General features: G+C 35.4%; 1 protein-coding gene across 3 annotated transcripts in view; it reads right to left on the bottom strand.

The window, feature by feature from the left end:
• The window catches only part of CTNNA2 (catenin alpha 2), a 476528-nt gene that overhangs the window by 8001 nt on the left and 444680 nt on the right, over positions 1-23847 (bottom strand). For 2 of the 3 annotated variants that reach the window (XM_035547255.2, XM_035547253.1), the window contains exons 17-18: positions 22733-22867; positions 9471-9614 (exon numbers count right to left, since the gene is read on the bottom strand). In XM_035547255.2, coding sequence (XP_035403148.1) covers positions 9471-9614; positions 22733-22867 — 279 coding nt within the window. The remainder of the gene's footprint in view (positions 1-9470; positions 9615-22732; positions 22868-23847) is intronic. The other variant, XM_035547256.2, reaches the window with a different exon arrangement.

A 23847-nucleotide genomic window follows, 5' to 3' on the forward strand; every position in this document is an offset into this window, starting at 1 on the left:
GTAACTGTGTTTTATAACTGTCCCATCCACTGAATAGCTGTCTTCATCTACATTTTTTCAATTACAGGTAAGTAAACTGTAAGGACTCCCAAGTCCATTTTGTTGTATTTAACAGAGGCTGACTGTTAGCACAACGAAAGCACAAACGTATGTTTAGAACTATAGATATTTCCTGTCTTTTATGAACCACTGCCCTTTGAAAACACAGATTTACTTTACAAGGTCAACTCCATTATACAAGTTTAAAAAGCCTATACATATATAAAAAAATACTCCCAATAATAAAGAATAAATTCAGAATAAAGGATAGAACACATGCAAATATAATTTAGACAATTTGCAGAGATGCATTTACACTGTTGATTTAATTATTCTAGCCTATTTTAAAAGGAAAAGGGTATAAGACAAAATGATATTAAGCAAATTAATTTGCTTTGATGAGAAGGCTTAATATGAAATTAAAAAAAAAAAGAATAATATGTAGATATGCCTATAATCATTAAAGATAAATCAGCACTCGATATCACTACAATCGTGGGTCATACTTCATTCCCTAAGTGAAGAGTTTTGTAAAATTAACTGACAGTATTCAAAGTTTATGATAAAATAAGATTAGTAACTCTGTAAAGCTAACAAATACGACCTTCATGTCCTCAAATACATCCAGCAGTCTTAAAAAATTTTTCTTTTTTATTATCCTAGACATAAAGGCTACTTTGCTGAAACAATAGGAGACCTGCACACTGTTTGTTTCACAGTAAGCACCCAAAGTAGTGCAGCATGTACCAACTCAAAAACACTCAGCTAGCAGAGACAGGGCTTAAATTTCGTAGTGACTACCAGAGAGCACAGAAAAAAATCTTTTTTGGAGGAAAAATAAAATTGCCTTCCCAGTTGAGAGACTGAAACATGGGCATCAAAATCACGATTATTTACAAGCATGCATTGTATGCTTACTTTGCTCTGCTCTGCTCTCTCTTCTCCCCTTACCAATGCAAGTCTCACTCACAAGTTACAGTCTGGTAATCCTGTAAGTATCCTCAGATCTGGGAGTTGCAAGCAAAAAAGTGTGCTGAATCTGGTTGTCTTTGGCTCAAGAAAGTCATATGGCACTAAAGATATTAGCCATCTCCAACTCTGCTGTCCAGCCAGCTATAAGAAGTTATGTATGCACTTCAATTGCTTACTGGGTGTATCCAGTAACCTAGTGCACATAAGGAAGACTGTAGTAACCCAATTGTAAATGCTGCCAAAGTGTGTTTTTTTTTCTTTTTTTCTTTTTTTTTTTTTTTTTCTGACTATGGTGGGCTACCAAGAACAATTCTAACACATTAGTGTGTATGTCTGTCAAAAAAGAAAAATTTCTCAGACCCATCAATTTTTTCTTCTGCTCATTATCTGTCACTGCACAGCAGGGAAAAGATGCTAAAACTGTACAGTTCATATCATATACCAGAAACGCTGTAAGGACAAGCAATCATATCTGGGGTTGAATTTTTTAAATTAGCTTGCTTTATCAGCCATTTTCATGCCATAACACTGCCTCAGAACTTTCAGATTCTGTTACTGCATTAGGATATTAGACAGTCTGAATGCCCAAACATCTGGAACAACTCCACAGACCAAGTAAGAAATCCTGTTCATGAAATCAAAGGAGTTTTGTAGATGACAACAGGATTTCACCCAAGGACTTTTCCAGCATTATGATTATGTACGCTACACTTTTTTCTTTGCTACGGTTGAAGATGGAAGAAGAAATGCTTTCTACCATCAACGTATAATGGACAAAAATGGTAAGGAGTCTTCTGTCATGAGGGCTCAACATTTCCTTCTTCTAAATCTTCTGTTTCATTCTGTGTAGAACTATTTATTGTTATGATGCCTATAAGAGAAATGCTCTAGGAATAATCGTGAACAAAAAATATGATTCTTTAATGGTCTTCAAAGATGTGTTACGAATTCTAGCAAAATTAGTATAACCACATTTACATCTTTAAAATCATTCTGTCCCATGTAATGGTTGGGTGTGAATTCCTGGATGGTTAACAGGAAACAGACGTTGGTGTGAATGATTTGAAGACAGGATCCTACTTAATCTTCAAGGAGAACAAAAAAAATCTGCAACAAAATTGAAGTAAAAACTATACTAGATGTGGTTTCAGTTAGCCTATCCCGTCAAAGGTTTTGTGATATTGACAGGAGGCTTACTAAAGAAGACTAGAATAAGAAGTCTGCTGAAACTTATTATCAGACACAATAAAAAAGTGCAAAACTTTGGGTAAGTGGTCAGTGTACTAACAGGACTATTTTACACTGGGATTTTTACACTAGCAGGACACCATTTTACACTGGGATTCACATGCCAGAAGCCTACACAAAATATGAAATAATCTGAACCTGATGTCACAGATTGAAATGTGCAGTCACGACTCCATCAAACGCATCTCTATACAAATTTCTTCTTTCACATACAATTGCAGTTAAATCCAAAATGGGAAATATGGGATATCTAACTAGTCTGTGCTACTGACCTCCGACCTGTATGCAATTTAAATATAGTTATTATTTTTAAAAGCCCCACATAATCTAATGATCCTTCAAACTGAATTTTGGAAGCAAACATTTTGTTGTTTATCTAGAGAATAGGCATAGTAACAACAAAAGTATGTCTTTCTCATAGTCTTACCTCAAGGAAGTCCAAAACATGCCCAGTGAGCTGGAAATTGTACTCTTAATGATAAAATGCAGGAGAATTTGGATAAACAAAAAATTAATAAAGCATAGAAGAACTATATTCTTTACATGGGAATGTGTTATCTACTACTCTTTCTTCTGATTTTGTCACAATGAAAACTAAAAGGAAGCAGGATAATATAGGATTTCAGATTGCAAAGCTGAAAAATGTGATATTTTTCCAACTTATTTTTTAATTTGTAAGAATGTCAGAACGGTAGCTGTATGTGAGTTATCTATGCGTCTTCTACTGTGAGGATCTGTCACATTTTGAGACAATCTTCCTCCTTCAGCTAAGTTTGTATCTTTAAAGTTATGTTTGCCCATCTCAGCACAGAGAGACTTTGAAGATAGCTGCTCTACAGGCGTAGCAAGCTGTTTTTTGGGAAAGGGCTTAGAAAGCATGCATCAAACGGAGTCAAAATGAATAAAACAAAATCTTTCTGTGGGAAGATACTACCAGGACGTTGTTCATTGCTTCCTAATCTGTACCTGCTGCTCTTCATGCATATTTTACATCTCACAGAAGCATATAAAAGGCTTGCTCATTCAAGATATTGATCATCTCTGAGGTGCTAAAAGGCTTTTACTTCCTTGGAGTTGAGGAAATGTGGCTCAACTCATTGAATGGAAACATTCCTTTCTTTGATTCCCTGAGCACTTTTTACAACTTTAACAACAGTATGCAACAAAATAAGAAACAAATTTGAAGTATTTTTCAAGAAAGAGACACATTTCAGCTTTAGGAAAAGCCATAGCACTGAAAGAATGGACTTATTTATATATGGCAAATTATTTGTAGAGGAAATTCTGACATTTTAATTGTGAATAATGTATTTGAATTAACTGTTCTATTTGTCTGAGCAAATTAATCAATGGTTAAACAACATGAACAAATAAGTGTTCATTACAATTTTTTTTCCCCTGGTAAAAGAGTGAATACATCATTTGTGAGTATATTTGTTCATTGTGTGCTTAGCTTTAGCTAACACTAAATATTATTGAAAAATAAAATAATAATAATCATCAAGGAACAGGAAAGAATTGTTGGAGACTGCAAACAAATGAAACCAGAATAAAACAGAGACAAATCGTAAATGATGCTGCAGTGCACAAGGAAAGAACAAGCAAAGATGACAGCAAATAATAAATCAAAATGAGCAGAATTTTGCCCTGAGTTGTAAAGGCTCATTTTTATTACTCACATACAACTATGCAAATATTCATATAATCATAGAACACTTTATGATGAAAAGAACTTTTTGGGGTTATCTAGCCCAATACCCTGTACAAAGCAAATTGAATTAGATGAGATTTTTCAGTACTTTGCTCAAATTCTGACTACCTCCAGAGATGGATAGAATCCTGCCTCTCTAGACTGAAATCTACACCCTGTGCTTGAATTTGACTGCCCTCAGAGTTAACTGTTTTTCCTTATATCTAACTAGAATCACCCATGTTCAGACTTCTGTCTGTTGTGTCTTGTCCTGTCACCATCCACCTTTGAGAAATCTGGCTCTTCTACATCCTCCTGCTAGGTAGCTGTAGATAACAATATATGGCCTTTGCCTATCTGCTACAGAAATATAGATGATTCTGGTGACCTCAGTTTCACTTTTATAAGAGCAAGTGTTTCATCCAAAGGAAAAAACAGAGTAACTGTAAAAGGAAGCAAAAAAAAATTATCACCAATAATTACTGAGAAATATTTAATAGGTCACTCAAGTTGCTTAAGAACAATACCAATTTCTTCAGAAAATATTCATGTTATTTTAGGAATCCTAATTTACTTGGCCTAAGTTTTCTTTTGAGATTCAGTGCTTTAGATAGCATTGTGCCTGAACAAGAAATGCAGAAGTACTTACAACATCAGTGATTCACATACCCCAAACAGTTTATGTGCTTTTCACCCAAGGACAATCATTGCTACACAAAAACAAACAAGTTCAGCCCTGTCTTGAAAATCTTCCCTCTAATACAGATCTTATGCAGAGAAGATGAAGTTATAATTTCAGCAATGATTCAGAAGAATGGTGAAATGAAAATGCATTTGCACACTGCCTCTTTTCTTACATGGTTCTTGCCTAACAAATATTGAACATTAGTCATGATTATCTATAGAGTTGTCTGTACCTACTTGTCATCAAAAATTACCACTGAATGTCTTCTAATATTAGTCAGGATCCAAGAATTAGGCTAGCACTAGAATACCCAGAAGCATTTTTTCAGATGTCTGTAATTGACTAGTTTCTCTAATAATGCAAGCATGAAAAATGGGGCTTCTTATAAAAATTATTGAGATAATGTGTACAATGACCTAGGCAAGGTTTAAAGAGTTTGCATTTCTATAAATTAATTCTTACCCTGTGCTCATACTATGTACTTCCAGGTGTTGAATCAAAGCATTCCAGCCATGCTTGATAGAGAAGACCACAAGGAACCACAGAGCACCTGAGATGTTTCATGGGTTCATTTTCTATGGAGAAGGGTCAGAATACCTCTCCTCCCTAATTATACTTAAAAGATCTTAAATGGAACTTGAATTGTAAAGACAACATAATTAATCCAGACCTAGATGCTGAACATGTCTGAAAAGCTGTGTTTAGTTTTTGGCTTAGTAGCCCAAGAATTTAAACATACTTAATGAATACTTCTGTGATTGTTTTTCTTAATTCTTCCCTTTTGATGCCCAAAAGCATCAAATGGGGGAAATCACATAGTCAACTTCCCATTCTAAAAAACTAATGAACTTGGAGCCTGAAAAAAAGCTACTTTTAGGTAAACATGCCTTACAAAACAATTTAAATATTTCTGTCCAGAAAAAAAATAATAGGTTTCTTTCTGCAGCAGCTGAGTTCATAGAAAGTTGACATCACTTACATATGAATGCATACCCTCAAAAGATCCCAACAATAAACATCAACGTCTCGACTCTGTGCTTCTCTGCGTAGTTCAGTTCACTTGCCTATGCCTCTGTCATTTTTTTAGGATGTTACTAATCAAATTAGTTTAGCATCTACCCTAAGATCAGCCTATATGCTCTATAGAAAAGCCTATTGATCTCCATCAATTATAAAGGAAGTCTGGAGTAAGGAACTCAGATACAGTTGTTTACACTTGGCTAGATGAATTACTCTCCACAAAACAATAGAGAGAATAGTCAAAAACTTTCCATAATTCAAGCAGAATATTTTTTTAAAATACTAAAATACTCAATTTTCATTACACTATTACTCCTGTAACATATGGAAGATGTAGAATGGAAGACAGAGAAATGCTGGTCTTGAAAATTGCCCAAGTCTTGGAGGATAATATAGTGTTTCAAACTCATTGTGATTCTATAGATCAAGGATACACTGTTGTGTTTGCTTTGAGACACTCAGATGGGATGGATAAAAATTCAAAGGATTATGATTGAACAGAATTATGTTTAATGTCTTTGAGATAGAACTGTCCTAGGAACAAAAAGTCTTGGGTGTTAAGGCAGTCCTAGTTTCATCTGAAACCCTATACTCAAAGTGCTGTTGAGCATTTTTGTTGACAATTCAAATGAGCTGAGGTCGAAGTTTAAGAGGATTGAAGTTTAAATCAACATGAAGAGTCCTCTAGAATGCTCGTGCACTATCATTGTGACTTCTTTTGCTTAAACAAGATTAAACCAAAAGTAATTCATTTTGAGTCAAACCAGCCTAAAACTGCAGTAAGAGAGGGCAGGGTGATGAGCATCTATCTGCCAGCTGACACCATTCGTGAACAGATGGTGCATTTCACAGCTCTCCCTCACTTCTCATATAAAAGAAGAAGGTAAGAACCAACCCACAAAGTTTTAATTCAGCTTGTGAGAGAAATCAGCCTGTAAAATACAGAAAATTTGGGAATTACACTTAGCTATCTTAATCATACTGAGAAAATGTTTGATCCTATATATGATCTACATTATTAAGGTATTGTTCACACCTTTGCCAATATGACTGAGGAACAAGCCTGTAATTTCAATACTGACCTGCTAAAATATAAATGTATAAATTTACTACTTACTGTTTTTTATTTAAGCCACTAACAGATCATGTTGTTAGCTACCTAAACTGAGGCAATTTTAAAGACATCTTTATTTTTATAAATAAATAGTGCTGTAAAATAGATTTAAGTTTACATAACACTTAAGATCTAACAAATTTAAATTAGCATATATTGGAACAAGTTGCTCAGGTATTTGTTTTCAAAAGTTTTCATATTATACACTAAGTTAAATCACCTGAAAATTAGGCTTGATTATATTTTACTTTAATGTATATATATATTTGTAAATAATATAAAGTTAAAAGAAACATTGCAGGTGACAAAATACATCTTTAAGACAACGCTGAAAATGCAGGAACCTGTGTATTCTAGACATTTTAATTATTTTATTTTTTTAAAATGATATCTGCCAGTGAAATAATTTGAGAGGGGAATTAGCTCAGTAAATGTAAAAGTAGGCTATTTATTCTCACAATGTCTGGTTACTCAGGCAAACCCATATCCTGGGGTTGCATGACAAAAAATTGGTATTAGATTTTGCACGGGCAGATTCCAGGTTAATTATCACAACACTTTATGTCATTTTGCATATCATTCCCTCTACAAACTCCCCCCATACATAAGTCAACTAACTGATGATTTGCTCATCTTACAAGATAAATTTAGAGAGCAATTTTCTCTGGATTTAAAGTAATCCACTGACATCTCTGTTTCATTATATCCCCCCAGTGATGATCAGTATCTCTAATTCACCTTAATTACTGAATGATACCAATTCTGATTTCCTGTTCTCAATCCTTATATCACTTTTAAAAAGAATTTGTCTCTCTGTGCTACCAATATGCGTTCATATCAGTGAGATTAGGGGCACTGTTCAGTTGGTCCTTATGCTTTGCCAATTCTGTGCAAAAATTAAAGTCTCTTGCATTATGCAAGAATAATTACATGAAAAAACAATTTTGTAAACTCATCAGCAAAGGACGTGCTTAGGATCTAAATTAAATTTTACCTCAAAGCATTTGCCTATGAGAAGAACAAACCTCAAACCCTCTTTAACAACAACACTTCCTATAAAGATTTCCCAATGAAACATTAAATTGACTAACCTACTTTTCCTTTTCTACTTAAAAGATCAAAGTTTGCCAGGGAAGCTACATTTGCTAGACAAGTTCTTGACTTTGCAAAGGAAGATTTGGAGACTTCAATGCTTGGTTCACTAAAAGGAATAAGCAGTAACAATAACACTCCTTGAACATGTTATTCAAAGCCAGAAAAGCTACCGCCTGTTGGGGAGCCAATTTTTATCCTCTTGGTCGTTATTTTTCTCTCTAACAGGAAGGGAAACAATCATTAGTGAAAGTTCTGTTAGTTTTGTAAACAAGACTTTCCCAGAATTTCATTCAGATCTCCTGTGCTTTCATACAAAGAGCATTGCTGAGTCATTGGAGGGAATATCTACCCATCACTACCGACAAATTCCCAATACATGCCAGTGACTAGAAGATGGAAGGCTCTGCATCCTATACCCAATTCCTCAAAGCCACCTAGTCACCTGAAAATAAAGTATTTCATCAATCAGGCTATAAGACTACCTCTGCTGAAAAGCCTGTGATTGCACTCCCTTTGATTTATAGAGTATGCATTACTGTCTTTTAGTGCCTTTCACTGTGATATGACAAGGCCCCACATGGAGCTGGTAAAGAGCATTAAATGAACAAGAACAGTGAGATTTGTGGTATCCCTCGGGGCCAAAATCTTCATATGACCCTTCTTCTGCCCTTTAGTATTTGAGCTCTGACATCTCGACAACTTTAATAGATACCCAAGAGGCAGAACAAGAAAGGAAGATCTTCGTAGTCCATCTTGTCTTTTTTAAATGCTGAGGGATATTAAAACAGTGAAGCAGAAATACTTTGAGCAAAGAGAAACAGGTAACAAGACAGGACTTTAAAGTAAAATAGTAGTGTATAGATAGTGACACAGGAAAAACATCAAGAAATCCAGATAGCAATTACCCTGTCCATATCAATTTCATAACACAAAAAAATCAAAAGCTTTGATTTATAATTTCCAAGGTTAAGTTTCAATTACATCTCTTGGGCTTCCATTTCCTGCTTACAAATGACCTCTGAATTGTATTTAATATACAAGACATGCCTTATAATTGGCCTATTGTCAATATATAGCTTCATAAACATTCTGGATTAAGCAAATAAAAGCAGTAACAGAAAACATGGAAAATAAAAATCCTGTCCTGTAGAAACTAGCATTATCCACAGTTAATGATGATAAATATATAAACACCAGCATCTCTCTTTAATCACAAAGTACTTTAGAAAAATTATGACCGAGCGCTATTGCAATTAAATTAATGGAAATGTAGTAACCGAGTTTAAGGGGATCAGAGAATGCCTTTTCACAATGCAAGATAAACAACATAGAAGGTTTGTTTTAACCACCAGTAAATATATAGATCACCTCCACAGAGAAATGTGATCCTTGTTTTACAGATGCCATTATCTCTGGGAATTCAGAACGGGAAGGAAACCATTCTTCATAGTTGACTAAAACAATACATGCAATTCATTTTGTGAGCACACTGGTTAACAAAAATATAAAAACTAGTAATAAAAAACAACCAACAAAACCATTCTCACATCTTTTCCCTCCACCCGCAGACCTTTAGAGAGAATTAGAGATGAGAGGAGGTTACTCACCGTTGAGGAGTCACCACTTCCGGTCTCAAGCGTAGCTCCCTCAGCACAGGTGGGTGGGTGGGTAGAAAGTTGACTAGCCCTGCCCCCATCTATGACATCGCACTCTACCTCATAAAAGGTAGTGAAAGTGCTCTGAACTCCAGTCTGATTTCCGAGAGATACAGAAAAGAGATAGTGAGAGAGAGAGCAAGAGAAATACTGCGCCGTATCGTAGAGGTGAAGAGAGAGGAAAGCGTGTGCTGAAGGAGCTATGCTTGGTCAAGGAAACAGGGACTCTTCCACGATGAGTAACCCCGCAGTCTGGTGCTTCCTCTCACTTGCTCCCATAGCACAGGTTAGGCATGTAAGCCATAAAGGGTTTGCTGACCGGGAAAGGGAATGAGTTTTGGCACCTTTTGGTGAAAACCAGACAGGCTAGAAAGCTTTATCCCCATTAAAAGCTGATTGATGTCAGATTGGGCATGAATTTGGTTGATAGACTTCAGAGTAGTATTATTTTACTGTTTGGAACAGCACCTAAAAACAAAAGCACTGAAGCAAGCAGGAGTAATTCCAATGACTACAACTGGAATTACACTTGTCCACCGGTGCTGAATTTGTTCCATAAGCTTTACACAATCCAGCCCTCTGGACTCACCCTTGAATAGAGTCAGCCAGAGGGGAGGCCACCTTCAGCAGTATTTGAAGGAGGTCAGGAAAGAACTGCTTTTTTCACACCGAAATTGAGGGCTGACAAACTGTGCTGAAAGAACAAGTGAGGGAAGTATAAAAATTCTGGGCATAGATTTATTTACAGAGCACACTTTAAAGTTCCAGAAAATATCAATAACATTGCAAAGAGGTGATGCTTTAAAAGACTGTACATTTTTAGACGATGAAACCCTTACAAGCTGAAGCATATTTTCTCAAACAACTTCCCAAGAAGTTTTTTGTTTGAATCTGAAGGGCTTAAACTGGGATATTCATTCTAATTTATTGTAAATGGAATTTTTATCATCCAAATTCGGGAAAAGCAGGTTTGAGAGTAAACATAATTGCTTGTATTATCCATTGGGATGTTCTTAATAACCTAGATGTGTACTGGAAAAAAAATAGAAGAAGAAAAAAAGAAGTATATGCTGCTAGGCTTAACTCCATTAAATAAAACTGCTTGGAAAATGTGCAACTATTCATGTACCAGTAAAGAGTGCTAGCATAAGATTCTATCTTTTGGAAGATGAAAAATGAATGCTCCTTAAATCTCTCTTAAAGAGTATGTATTAAAGGCACACAGAGTTAACATTGACCTTTTCCCGTAGGCTTTTTGTTGCTACAAGGATCATGTAAATTGTAATCTAATCATGATTATTTTTTCAGTCTTAGTAATGATTAATGTGTACTCCTTGCTTTATTTGTGTGCTCTCTGTTTCTGCTATCAAAAAAAGAAAGTGTGTGACTAATGTTTGGTACTAGTCACTTCTCCTAACAGAGGTCAGGTGTTTTCTTTTTTCTTGACCTTCAAAGCTTTTATCACAATCTAGTCCTGCAGTATCTGCAGGTGTTTCTTTAAAGCAGTGTATTTCTGAATTTAAAAACTCAATTGGCTAGTCCAGTTGACTAAATGAAGAGTTATTGTGATTGTTAGAGATGATTTATAACCTCAGGAACACAATGCAAAACTAAGCTGTAGCTGAGTAATGCAAAGTGATGATAGTGCTGTGAAAATCAGTTCAGAATTGAATTAAACATATGTTTAACTGATTTCTTGTTACATGGTCTTGATTTCAAGCCATTTGTCTATGAAGATAGAAGGGACACCTCTGATGCCCTTTTTATATAGGAATAGATTATGATATGCCATTCTAAACAGCATGACAAAAGGCTTTCTACTATATGGTCTACTTTCCAATTTCCAACATGGATTTCTACTAGTCTGCCAAAGAGAAAAGAAGATTTGAACTTTTAAAGCTTTTTATGGCAATATGTACTATGTAGAATTTAGTTAACTCACAGTTTTGGTATCCTATGACCTGACTATTGCACCACAGTTGTTTTTGCCAAATAAAGTAGGAATATATTTTGAACTCCTGTGACTACCAGGCCTTAAGAAGCCTCTAAGCAAGCTTGGTCATTTTGATTAAGAGAAAGATGTTCACAGGCTATGTCCTTAAATATGAAAAATATTACATTTGTAGTAGCAGTTCTGAGAGCTCTCAAAGAGAAATAAGTTGTCTTTTATTGGAATAGAAACATATGAATGTAGCACAATTAACTTCTGGAAGATTGAGGATGGACAAGGATAATTTCCAGTAACAACACAAGAAATGTGGTAGATTCGATCATGATAATGAGAAAACAGTTCAATAGATTAGGTAGCAGATAATATCCAAGATGGTATTTTGGGCTAGCACTGCTTACATCTGAAATTTTGTTTTGGCCTACTTAGTATAATAACTGTAGTTGATAACAAGAAAATTAAGGGAAGAGCAAAAAAGATAAGACTGATTTGTGAACATACAATAGGATGCATTGCTTGCCTAAACAGTGAACAAAAGCGGAGAAAGAATATACCTAACTGAAAACATTTTAAAAATGTATCTACATGCAAGGAAGGAAGGCAATCTTCCAAGTCTTCCAAGGAATATACTAAGATTAATTAAATGAACGCGAAGAGACAGTAAATGAAGACTTTGATTTTTTTTCTTAAGAGAAGCCCAACTGCATAAGAAAGCTATGTAAACACATGTCAGGTCATTGATTTGATCACTTGCACCTAGGCACTAGCAATCAAGGAGAAAAAAATGGGTCCACGCTCAGTTTGACATCAAAGATTTGTTGGACAAAAAGCCGAAGCACTTTATTTCTTGCTTAAAAAGATGAACAGATGATTAGGAATGGACAGGAACCATTAAGGTACCAGTGGCTGCCATGTATGAAGTTTGAATACAGCAAGTTTGTGAAAAACTGAGAAGATTACCAAATGCTCAAATGCATTCCATGTTCTATGGGTAAAGACCTAAGGTAAAGACATTTTACCTACATAAGGTAAAAATGGATGTATCTTAAGAAACAACTTAAAAAGGGCATACCAAAATGCCAGCTGACACATACCATAAAAGTTTGAGACCCTAACACAGACGCATCTGACCCAAAGACATCCTCTTGTTGTAGTGGATCAGTTTGATGGGTCAATAGCTAAACCTTACTTGCTCGTTACCTGTCATCGCCAAGGAATGGTGAAATGTATAACATCCCATCTGACTCAATAAAACTGTAACTTAACTGGTGTTTTGACACTGGCAATGCACATGTGAAAAAGGATGATAATGTTTCTGCAGAATTTTGGATCAGAAACTGATACTCTAACTCAGTTTTATAGAATTCTAATTTGGTCTTTGATGGGATTTAGGACAAAAAGCCTGTATGCTTTGCCTCATTTTCTGATGATACTACTAGTTACCTAGTAGCCTAGTTCATAAGGTTTTTTTGATGATGTATTGGGTAAAATCAGAAAAAAAAAAAAAACTAGAGAAAAATACTAGTTAGTTTTTCACTTTGACTCCATATCAATGTTTTGAACACATTATAAAAAATAAAACTTCTTTGTTGATGAAGCTGCTTATCAGTTAATTAAGATTAATGATGTGATGTGAGAACAGACATTTTTTCCTTTCTTCTATAAGGTTCATAAACAATAATAGTAATAATAACAGCAAAAATAGTATGTTCAAAGTGTGGAGGAAGCATTTCAGAGGTTAAAGATACAAGGCAACTGTTAGCCTTCCTATCTCAGTCTGATCCCTTCTTAAAGGTTACTATGGCCTCCTGCATTTAATGGAAATATGTCCCTATCATGAGTTTTATTAAGTCCTTTGTTGTAAGCTGTTTTGTTCAGTATTTGAAACTAATTCCACTCAGGCTGGGAAAACCTGTTGATGTTTTCCCTTGGGGGTACGTCTTCTTGTCTGAGAGTGTTTCTATGTGTGTGTTACTCATTTGCAACTCAGGTTGTCAAGAACTATAATTAAAGTGAAAGAAACTGATGAGTCTGAACTGAAGTTGTTGTTCTTTTAATATCTGCAAAAGCATCATCTGATAGTACTTTATAAGTGAGATTAAGTATCACCACTATTCAAACGAGGAAGTGAAATAATTATGAGAGCTAAAAGATGTACTTCTGCAAAAGAAACAGGGTCCAAAATTTCCTATTTTGTGTTAAATTTGTCGGTATCTAAATTCATTTCTCCAAATTCCCACGTGAGAAAAAAAAATATATATATATATATATATATATAAAAAACCAACACTGATTTTTATTTAAAGCCACAGGGTATACTTATTAGCAAATCTGTGCTGTGAACTGAGGAAGCCAACTGCAAATGCCATGGGAGAAAGGATTCTTATTTAATACAAAATGGTGAAACTTGTTGGAAACCACCTCCTTTAAAGGAAGTAAGACAGAATAGGAAAGGAATGTGAGATACCAAAGAAGTCTTCTCTTTCCTTATAGCAATTTTTATAGGCATAGTCCTTCAGGACCATACCTTAGGGAATGTTACAGTGGTCTCTAGGCCTTGTTAATTATTGCAGGGCTGGTGCAGTTTGTATCAGAAAGCCAATTTCCTCATATTCCCAGTTACTTCCCTTATCATTTAACATGACCTGGAATAGAGAAACTAGTTGGACTGAAGCCATAGATGTTGCAGTTGCAGATGAGCTTTGGATTTTAGAGTGGTTAGTATTTTTAAAATAAATACAGTATGTAATGAAGTATATACATTAGTATTTCTGTCAAATCTAAAATCTCTTTCTATAATCAAATTTGTTTCAAGCCTTAATCTTGATTTTTTAATACTTTGCTTTGTTCTCATGGAATTAAATGGCTTAACATTATTTGGTATTAGAAATGCTTTTCTTTACAGAGAACTCTTCTAATAAGAAATTTCAGTAAATGTAATCTTCAGAAATCATGAATATTTGTTACCTGATAAAGCACAAGAACATGTTACCTGTAACTAAAATGCTTCTTAATAAGAATAAAAGTCTGACCTGTCAAAATTTTAACCTACTAAATGTAGACATATAAAGGGTGTGTATATTTCTTGTTTCCATGAATATATTCTAATAAAAATAAGTGGAGTGTGATTTTGCTTCACAAATGAACTTGTAGGTAACATCTTTCTGTTTATGCAGGATATAGTGCTGCATATTTATGTGTACGTGTGTATATATGTGCATTTATATACAATCAGATATTTTCTCTTAGTGCATATGTTGGTGCAAAGTCTTGTTTCAGAAAAATGTATCTTCAAAAGAACTGAAATTGTTTCATAAATATATTTTCTTGTTCAGTTTTTCAGATGTGTTAAGCTGCATTCATCTACTTTTTCTTACATTATACCTTTCCTTTCCATACACTCTGCCCACCACCAAGCCACCTTTACTCAGCTGCTTTGAAGAAATAATGACAATATTAATATGAAATAAGAAAATCTGTCTTTCAAAAGTCTTTTCTGCTATTATGTATGTGGATCCACCAGATGCCGAAAACTCAGGGTTTATCCAACTCTACAATCCAGCAACAGTTATAAAGGCAAAACCATGTAAGCTCAAAGACATAAATAAGATCCTATGGGATCTCCCTCTTAGCTGAATCCCAACACCATACAAATTTCACTTGAGGGAGACCTCTGGAGATCTCTTGCACAACTTCCCACTTGAAATGAGTTGATTGCCAACACGAGATCATCTCAGCTGCTGCATAGTCTACCTGGGGATTGAAAACCTCCAAAGACAGCATTTGCACAAATTCTCTGGGCCATGCTATGTGGGAAAGGAATTCACAGGGAGCTTTGTGCTGTTTCACACGTCCCTGAGTTAGAGATAATGAGGAAAACAGCGGTAGAACCAAAAATTTGAGCAAGGTCAAGATAAAGTAAATTGGCTATAGTGTTAAAGATGAGCTTTGGGCAGTGGCCAATTGCTGGCTGTCTCAAGGCGTGTGTCTGAGGGTCTGTAACCAATTGTAAGACAGATTCGGGCGCGTGGACAGCGCATGGGGCTACGGGGAAAGTATATGTAGTAGTGAAAAAGGGCAATAAATGTCTCCTGTTCAAGAGCCATCGGGAGTCCGTGTCGTGCATCCCTTCAATGCTACTTTTACTAAGAAGCAATAGGTAAGCTTCATCTAAGGAACTAAACCTTTGTTATTGTTACCTATTTGGAAGAGGTATTGTTAGCTGGATTTAAAGCCACTATATAAATCTATTTATGATTTTCTTTTTCCTATTCATCTTTGAGCTGCAGAGGGTAATTAAAACTTCTTCACTGTTTCAACTTTCAGAAAGCCCTAAGACAGTGTTTCCATAAAATACATCATATATAGTGAATATATGACCATGAGGTATTTTATCAGCACTCATTTTGATTAACCAGCATAACTCACTGATGTCTTTGTCCTTTAGGGGTAGTAAATTGACTCAGTGTCAGGATGATAAATTTTTTTGTTACCAAATCATTGTGTAGTCCCTTTCTTGGACCGTGCATAGAGGGATACAGCCTGTTGCCAGCATGAGTTGGAGACTCCTGTATCGGTCACAAATAGAAAAACTAAAAAAAAATGTTCCAAATAACGGTTAATTAAAGCCTTCATATTGCTGAAGTGTGTTTCATACAGCAAAGTATTTTGGAACAGGGTACACTTGCTATGGTTTTATTTTACTTTCTCATACATTAGTAAATCTGCAAACATTCAAACACAAATGCAGAGGTTACTTAAATATATGTATTTATCCCAAAAGCTACAGCTGAGACATCTCCCTGTATTTTTCACTTTCATTTCTTCCAAAGAAGATGACATGAGCTACAGCCAAAAACACAACGTAAATCAAGGTCCTTCATTTTCCCCATCTAGCCTGAGCATTCCTGTCCTGGAAGCCATCCTTTTACAGTGGTACCCTCAGAGACGGAATAAGGATGCTAGAATTTTATTTTCTGTCCTTGCTTGTTCTACTGGGAGTAATAGGAGAGTAGAGATTACTGTAGAGCCCAGTCAGCTTTCTTGTCCTGACTTTACATCAGTCCTTTCCTCCCACTGCAACTCCTTGATTTCATATTCCTACTTACTCGTTGTTTTCTTGCCTTGATCCTTTTGTATCACCTAGTTCAGGTTTCCTGGCTTATTTCCTTATTATCTCTAAGTTATTTCCTTTATCCAATGTTCCCATTCCAGAGCTCAATACAGAACTCCTTTCCACCAACGCCTCCTGAACAAATCTCTTCCCATCAATTCCATATCATGTAACTTTATTTTCACAGCATGAGTGTACACTTATTTTTATGTGATTGTATGTATATATACACACAAGTAGTTTCTGATGTGCTTCCATGTTAAATAATCTCCAACTAGAATACTGAGAGTAAAATTAAAAATTTTTGTGAGTTTATAGGAAACCACTGCTGCAGGTAAGTAACACCATTCATGTTTGCTAATTCACTTTTTTGTCATTCTAACTTCTTACTACAATCCTGTGGATGAAGCAATGCATAAAAGTGAAAAGCAACAGAGGAGAGGAGAGGAGAGGAGAGGAGAGGAGAGGAGAGGAGAGGAGAGGAGAGGAGAGGAGAGGAGAGGAGAGGAGAGGAGAGGAGAGGAGAGGAGAGGAGAGGAGAGGAGAGGAGAGGAGAGGAGAGGAGAGGAGAGGAGAGAGGAGAAAATTTCTATAGTGACATCTATTAATCTTTAAGCGCTGCTAGGAAAAGTATAGTTTAAAATGTCAGCTATATATGTATTCCCTTTCAACACAGATTTTTTTTGAAAAACTATATGCCTTAGCTTACGTGTTTTCTAATGAAAACACTGACAGTCTGCCAGTGCAAGCAGCCCAGCCCAGAAACATATAAACACTCCTGTCTGTCAGGTTGTGTCTGTGATTTTACTTCATGTAGCGTTCTGTTACAACTCAATAGTAAGACCTATTTTGTTGCTAGCTAAATAACAGAAATAACTTTTTTGTGTTCCTGAGAATCTCAAATAAAAGGAAACTCACAGTTTTGGCAATTTACCAACTCACCCTTCAGCAAACTTTCTTGTACATAAAAGCTCAATTCTTACCTGATTCAGGAAGAATTAAATTACTTTATTTACCAAACATGAAAACCACATTATTTCTATAATCTTGCAAATTTTAAATGCAAAGATTCTCTCTGATTAATTACTTGAAAACAAAGATAAATAAAATAAAATAAAATAATAAAATAAAATAAAATAAAATAAAAATAAAACCAGAAAGGCCTTCTAATGCAATGAAATGAAATACCATGTCAGTGGCTCTTAAGTAACTACTTATACACAGGCTCTCACTCCAAATTCAATGAGGGATGGCGTTATTTGCTTTTAATAGGTGAATTCAAGTTACCTGACTTTTCTATGAGTCTATACAGGTCATAAGTAGCAACTTGATACTTCACAGTCCATCTGCATAACAACAGCACAGGGTAGTTGAGGGAAATTCAGACTTTAATGAAAGAAAGGGATGCCATTTAAGCGATTTTGTATTACTAGATTTAAGAGCGATAGGCAGAATTGATAAGCAAGCTATCCACCAGCTCGTCTGAAGTAATTACTGGATGCACACTGTTATTCTGTGATAAATAACAAGTCTTTTTTTTTTTTAATTTGATGAGAACTACCTATTTCCAGTTACCTCGCTTTCATCACCAATCAAGAATAAACATAGAGACAATTATTTAGCATTATCTAATGTGTTAATATTTTCATGTATTCACCCTCCCAGATCAAGTGTTATGAAAATTTTCATACTGTCCCATCCTCATACACCAACTTGTGCCACCTAAGACAAAGTTATTGGGGTAGCTCTAGCATTTTTACCTTTTTTATTACCCCAAAGTCCTCACTTAGGTCACCAACCAGAACTCCTAGAGGAAGTCATAACCTTAGTAGACCTGTCTTGTATCTTCAAATCTTTTAAGAATCCTTCTCTTAGCATCATAGCTGAGCCTGTTATGCTAATATTAATTGGCTCTTGAAAATACTTGGAAATTGGACACAACTAAAGTATGAGTTTAAAGTGTGCCATGGCTATTGATTCAGTATTTTTGGACTGTATTCAAAGGTACATGGGTGTTACTCTGTATGACACTGCATTTCTATCTGGCTTAGGAGTTTAGGATTCTACAGGCAAATTTTCCAATAACAGGGCTGATTATGTCTGTAGAGTTCTAAATCAAAACTGAAAATTATAGGAGTTTGTGTTAGGTGATTTTCTTAGATTTTGTTCAGAATAATCCTGTTAGAAGCAAAGCTTCTAACATAAGAATTAAAAAAAATGCAAGTTCTTAGCATAAATGGATAGTAGGTAAATGAACTGATCAGCTTCAGAGCAGCAGTAAAGAGATAAGTGGATATTTATTCTAGGGTAAAAAATGAATATATAGATATTTTATTGTAATGGTCTAGTTAATGAGTGTCAGACAGGAATACTAAACATAAAGCAGCCTTAGAGTTAGAAATCTGAATCTTCATCCAAATGCAAACATCACAGTTCAAATGAACTCTATTCAACAAAAGTAACTACCACAAAAGCCTATCTATTAGCATAAGCTAAGGATATGTAAATAGCATTTACTTCATTGAGAGCTGCATATGCTCAGCACCTCAGAGAAATCATTCCAATACAATGGCGCAACTGATTATAAAGCAAGTATACACTGCATTAAATAAACTGAGGCAAACAAACAAACAAACAAACAAACAACTTTGATGTGATTTTAGTCTGTGATTATACTAACAGAGGTGGTTTATTGTTAGAGGGGAATTAGAAATTGAATATTCAAATATAAAATTACAGAAACATGTATCTGTTTATGGACCGAGGCCACAGAGACTTTTACCAGGAACAAAGATAACGCCTGAAGAGATATTTTAAAATCTTTTTCATTTTTAAAATATTAATTTCTTTTTGTGTTTATCAAGCTTCTGCTTCTCAATTTTCTTTACTTTATTCCCCATAGTCTTACAGTTTACAAGGTTCCACACTGAAGAACAAATATTACATATTTTATTTTATTTTATTTTATTTTTCAATACTCAGTTGGAATCAGTACTTAAGATTTTCACCTTGCAACATAAAGGGCCAAATCAACACAATTGACTTTCCTATATTGACATTAATGAGGTTAAGCTGATTTATGCTAACTCTCCATTGCCACATATAAGTTATCTAGGGAAAATACATTTGCTAAGTGCATGAAGGGAATTTGAAGGCAAAGATCAAAGGACAGAAAGAACTGTGAGAAAAGGAACGGGAGAAAGAAAGTGGAAAAAGCAACAGTGGGTTATTTCCTTTACTGAAGTAATTTCCACTTCAGAAGTTTGACATTTGCTTACTTTTTGACCTGTTCTTCTATTTGCAGCAAACTCTATGATGAGCCCTTTCATATGCTGTATATGCTATGCAAGTCTCATAACAGTCTACAGAGGAAAAAGCAAAGCAGATCAGCTGTGTGATTATTACCAGAGATAAACCATACAGAACTACTGACTTGGAAAAAAAGAAGAAAAAAAAAAAAAAAGGAAAGGGGGAGGGGAAGGGGGAGGGGGAGGGGGAGGGGAGGAGAAAAGGTGTCACCAAAAGATACATAGCACATTATATATTATAAACATGGCATGTTTGTAGTTGTTGCAACACGTTTTCCCCTGACAGATTAAAACTATAATAGCTGTGGGGTGTCTTACACCTGTCATTTAGGTTTTAATTGGTTTTATACCTCTTTCCTTTTTACATAAATATACATGTGCCCATACATACATTTATACATGCATACGAATGCATTATTTTCATTTATAAATACTGATTAATACTCTTAACAATGCAAAAATTTACGCAGAGATTATAGTCTTCATAATTGTTCTGAATCACAACTCATCTTTAGGATCAATCTGAATTTTATTGTGATTCTTCGTAATTGCAGTAGTAAATTACTGTATGGTTATAATCACCCTGGTTCTTGGTATTTACATCAAAATGCTTTTAAATATAGTGCATTCACATAAACTTACTTCGATAGTCATAGTTTTAAAGGAAGCTTTAACTCTGGATTTCTATTGTACTTCTAGCACTGTACTGTATGCAAGTTGCCAAATAATGGTATTTCATTTAAATGCAAATAAAATACTGTTTATTTGTAATTGGCTATCCAAGAGAAAGTGAAGAAGAAGATGGAAGCAGAAGCGGCAAGTAGACAAGCAGATGTAGATGTGCACTTGGATACCAGATATCTGGATAGCAAAGGAGCATACAGTAGCCAGCACCTTGAAGATAAACAGCTTGGAAAATACTCTTAGGAAAGCACTGTACTAACGGTGTTATTGCAGATAACGAGATAACATTATCAAAAAGGGATGCACAGCATCAAACTCTCTACATCGTCTCCTGTTCAGAGCAACAGGAGAAGAAGCAAACCGGGCCATCTTAAACATTTCTGTATGTCAACATTACTGAGTCTTTGGAAGAGACTCAAATAATTTGTGGCTGAAGCTAGTTTTGCCTTGTCTGCAACTGAGTGTAAAAACCCAACCAAACAGAAACACAATGGTGATGAAGCCTGGTAAGCAGCAGATGCTAACAATGCCAGACTGGAAATGAAGTCAAGCAGTTCGGCCACTTAAATTTCACAACGGATGGTGATGTTCCAATAACGAATAGATGCTAGAGATTCACAATGGCTTATTCAGCATCCACATACACTGAATAAAGAGACTCAAAAAAGAAACACACACAACCACAAAAGCCAAGCTGGTAGAAGCACTGATTCAGATAACTGTAATAGATAGATGAATATGAAAATTTAATGGGTATGAAAAGCTCGACCCAGATAGCAGTAGGTAAGAAAAGATCATAGCGTTTACTATGTAGCATAGCTGTCAGTGATATAAGGACAGATCACTCCATTAATTCCAGGAAAATGGAAGAGGATTTTCCATTGCTGTGGGAAGATTGAGGTATTAAAATTACATAAGTACGTACGTCAAGAAGTGAAGACCAATTGCAGGACAGACACAGGAACATTTAAGCAGCTCCTTTTAGGATTTCAGAATGGTGGATCCAAGAAAGCCTGGCAAATGTTTAAGACCTTCCACAGTGCAAAAAATCATAATGTTATATAGTTGAGAACATTTGTTCTGACTTCTGATATGTTTGAGGAAGGCCAGTGATTTCACTGGGGAATCTTATGGATGAAATGATGGGCACAGGTTGTCCTAACAATCTTCGTACTTGATTGGGCTTAAACAATTAAAGGGTGCTTTTTCAAATCAGCTTTGAAAACAAACTTATTTTGAGTATGTTGGGTATCACAAACCACCACCATTTTAAAAACACACTCAGGAGAGTGAAATGTATTATGCATTTACATACATATGGTCTGTATTTGAGCTCGAAGATAGCAAAGGTATCATGGGGCTAATACTAGGGTGATTAGTTAAAAGAACAAACCAGTAATTATTTTCTTTAATCTTTTTAGAAGAGCATTAATCACTACTACTTGGTTCTAGTAATATCTCAGAAGTAGAGTACAGCATTAGGAGAAGGAAAGAAAAAATAGTTTCAAAAACACAGAAAACTCATTATTTATATGAGCTCTGCTGCACCTTACTGACTTTATTTCTAAAAATGATTGTAAGTAAAATGTTTCTAGTATTCATTGGAAATAAATAACAGAATGGGAAAAGGTATATAATCATTGGGCTGGGCAATTGTATTTGAAAACAGCACGTGCATCAAAAATTAAAATATTTTGTTGGCCTTCCAAGAGTTTTTGCTAAACCTAGTGTGCATTGGAACCTGAGTGAATGAAATCCCATTAGTCATCACCATCTTAACAACATGCACTTCATACAAAGCTAGCTTCTGCACAGAGGAAGGAAATTACCAGTAGTAACAAAGGAAAGAAGATTTATAATGAGCAAATATACAAAAGCTCCAAATAATTATAATATTCACAGCTTGGCAATGACTTACAAGGCTATGAAATTTCTTTTGGAAGAATGAAGATTTTACAAGGTTTCTATAAACAAAGGGTAATTGGAAAAATCAATTGCTTTACGCAAGTTATTGTAAGGTCTGGGTTAACGGTGATAAAATTTTAAAACGACTGTTCATGAATCACTGTATTTTTGTTTTATACATTACTGTCATCAAAAATGCTCCATTTTAAGTACTGCAATGCGAAACATAAATGGCTAAATACAAATACCAGCTTACCCCCGATACAATAAGTTCTCCTCCCAGGTTTTGAACTTCTGCCTTCACTTTGCTGCAGATATTAAGTTGGTGGCAGTAGAGGGCAATGCGTTGTAGGTAGGCTAGCAGATCCTGTTTGCAGGCTGAGTCAGGGCACTGCAGACAAAAGAAATATTTGATTAAATATAGCTGAGTTTATATGCTTATTACAGAGAGAGGTAATGAGAGGAGATAGTGGCAATATGTGTATGATATTAGGTGGCCCATTTCTCTTTGTCTTTCTCTAAGATAACTTGCTGAAACACAAAAATTAAACTACCTTTCATTGAAGTCAAGCTTATGAATCGTAACCTGAAGATGCTCCTTAAGTTCTTTGTAAAAAGGAAAACCTCTCAATCAGCCACTAATGAAAGACAAAGGAAATAACATGATTGCTATGTTTTGTGGAGAGGTTCAGTTTTGAGGATATCAGTTTGTACAGAGCAGAGGAATCTGTTGAGTAGGCAAAAGACCATATTTGATCTGAAACTCCAGGTATCAGGGTGCCTGCTAGGTACCATGGTTAAGATGCAGTAGGGACCATTTCCAATTGATTACATCCACTCTACTGCCAACTGCTGACTGTCATGCCAGCTTCTCTGGCATTTGTGCAGACTTTCAGGGGACACAGCTCTGCTTCAGACTTTACAGAAGCCAGGGCCCTTACTGACATATTAAGTACTCAAGAGGTAGATGCGAGTCTGCCTGGTTTCAATATCGACAAATTTGGCAAGCTTATTGTTAATGCCTAAATACCTTAGTCTGTGCCAGAGGGAAACAATTTACCAAACGATAAGTGAGATATTACACAGTGTCTCTGGAGATAACATCAGTCTTGCAGCCCTTCTTAAGAATACAATGAGCTAAACTGGTCTCTCTGCATGTCTAAGGGATAGCTTTTCATACTAGGTGGAAAGCTATCTACAGTCCTGTACCATTTTGAACACCATGTGCTATCAATCATGTGTTAATACAAATTACATTAGGTCAAACACAGCAGACTTAATGAAGGTTTCATAACAAATACAACTAGAAAAGGCTCAAGTGTAATTTATTCATGGTCTTTGGGACACTTAACAGAAACGGCATCATCCCCC

Source organism: Cygnus atratus, chromosome 4, assembly GCF_013377495.2.
Source record: "Cygnus atratus isolate AKBS03 ecotype Queensland, Australia chromosome 4, CAtr_DNAZoo_HiC_assembly, whole genome shotgun sequence".
Lineage (NCBI taxonomy): Eukaryota > Metazoa > Chordata > Aves > Anseriformes > Anatidae > Cygnus > Cygnus atratus.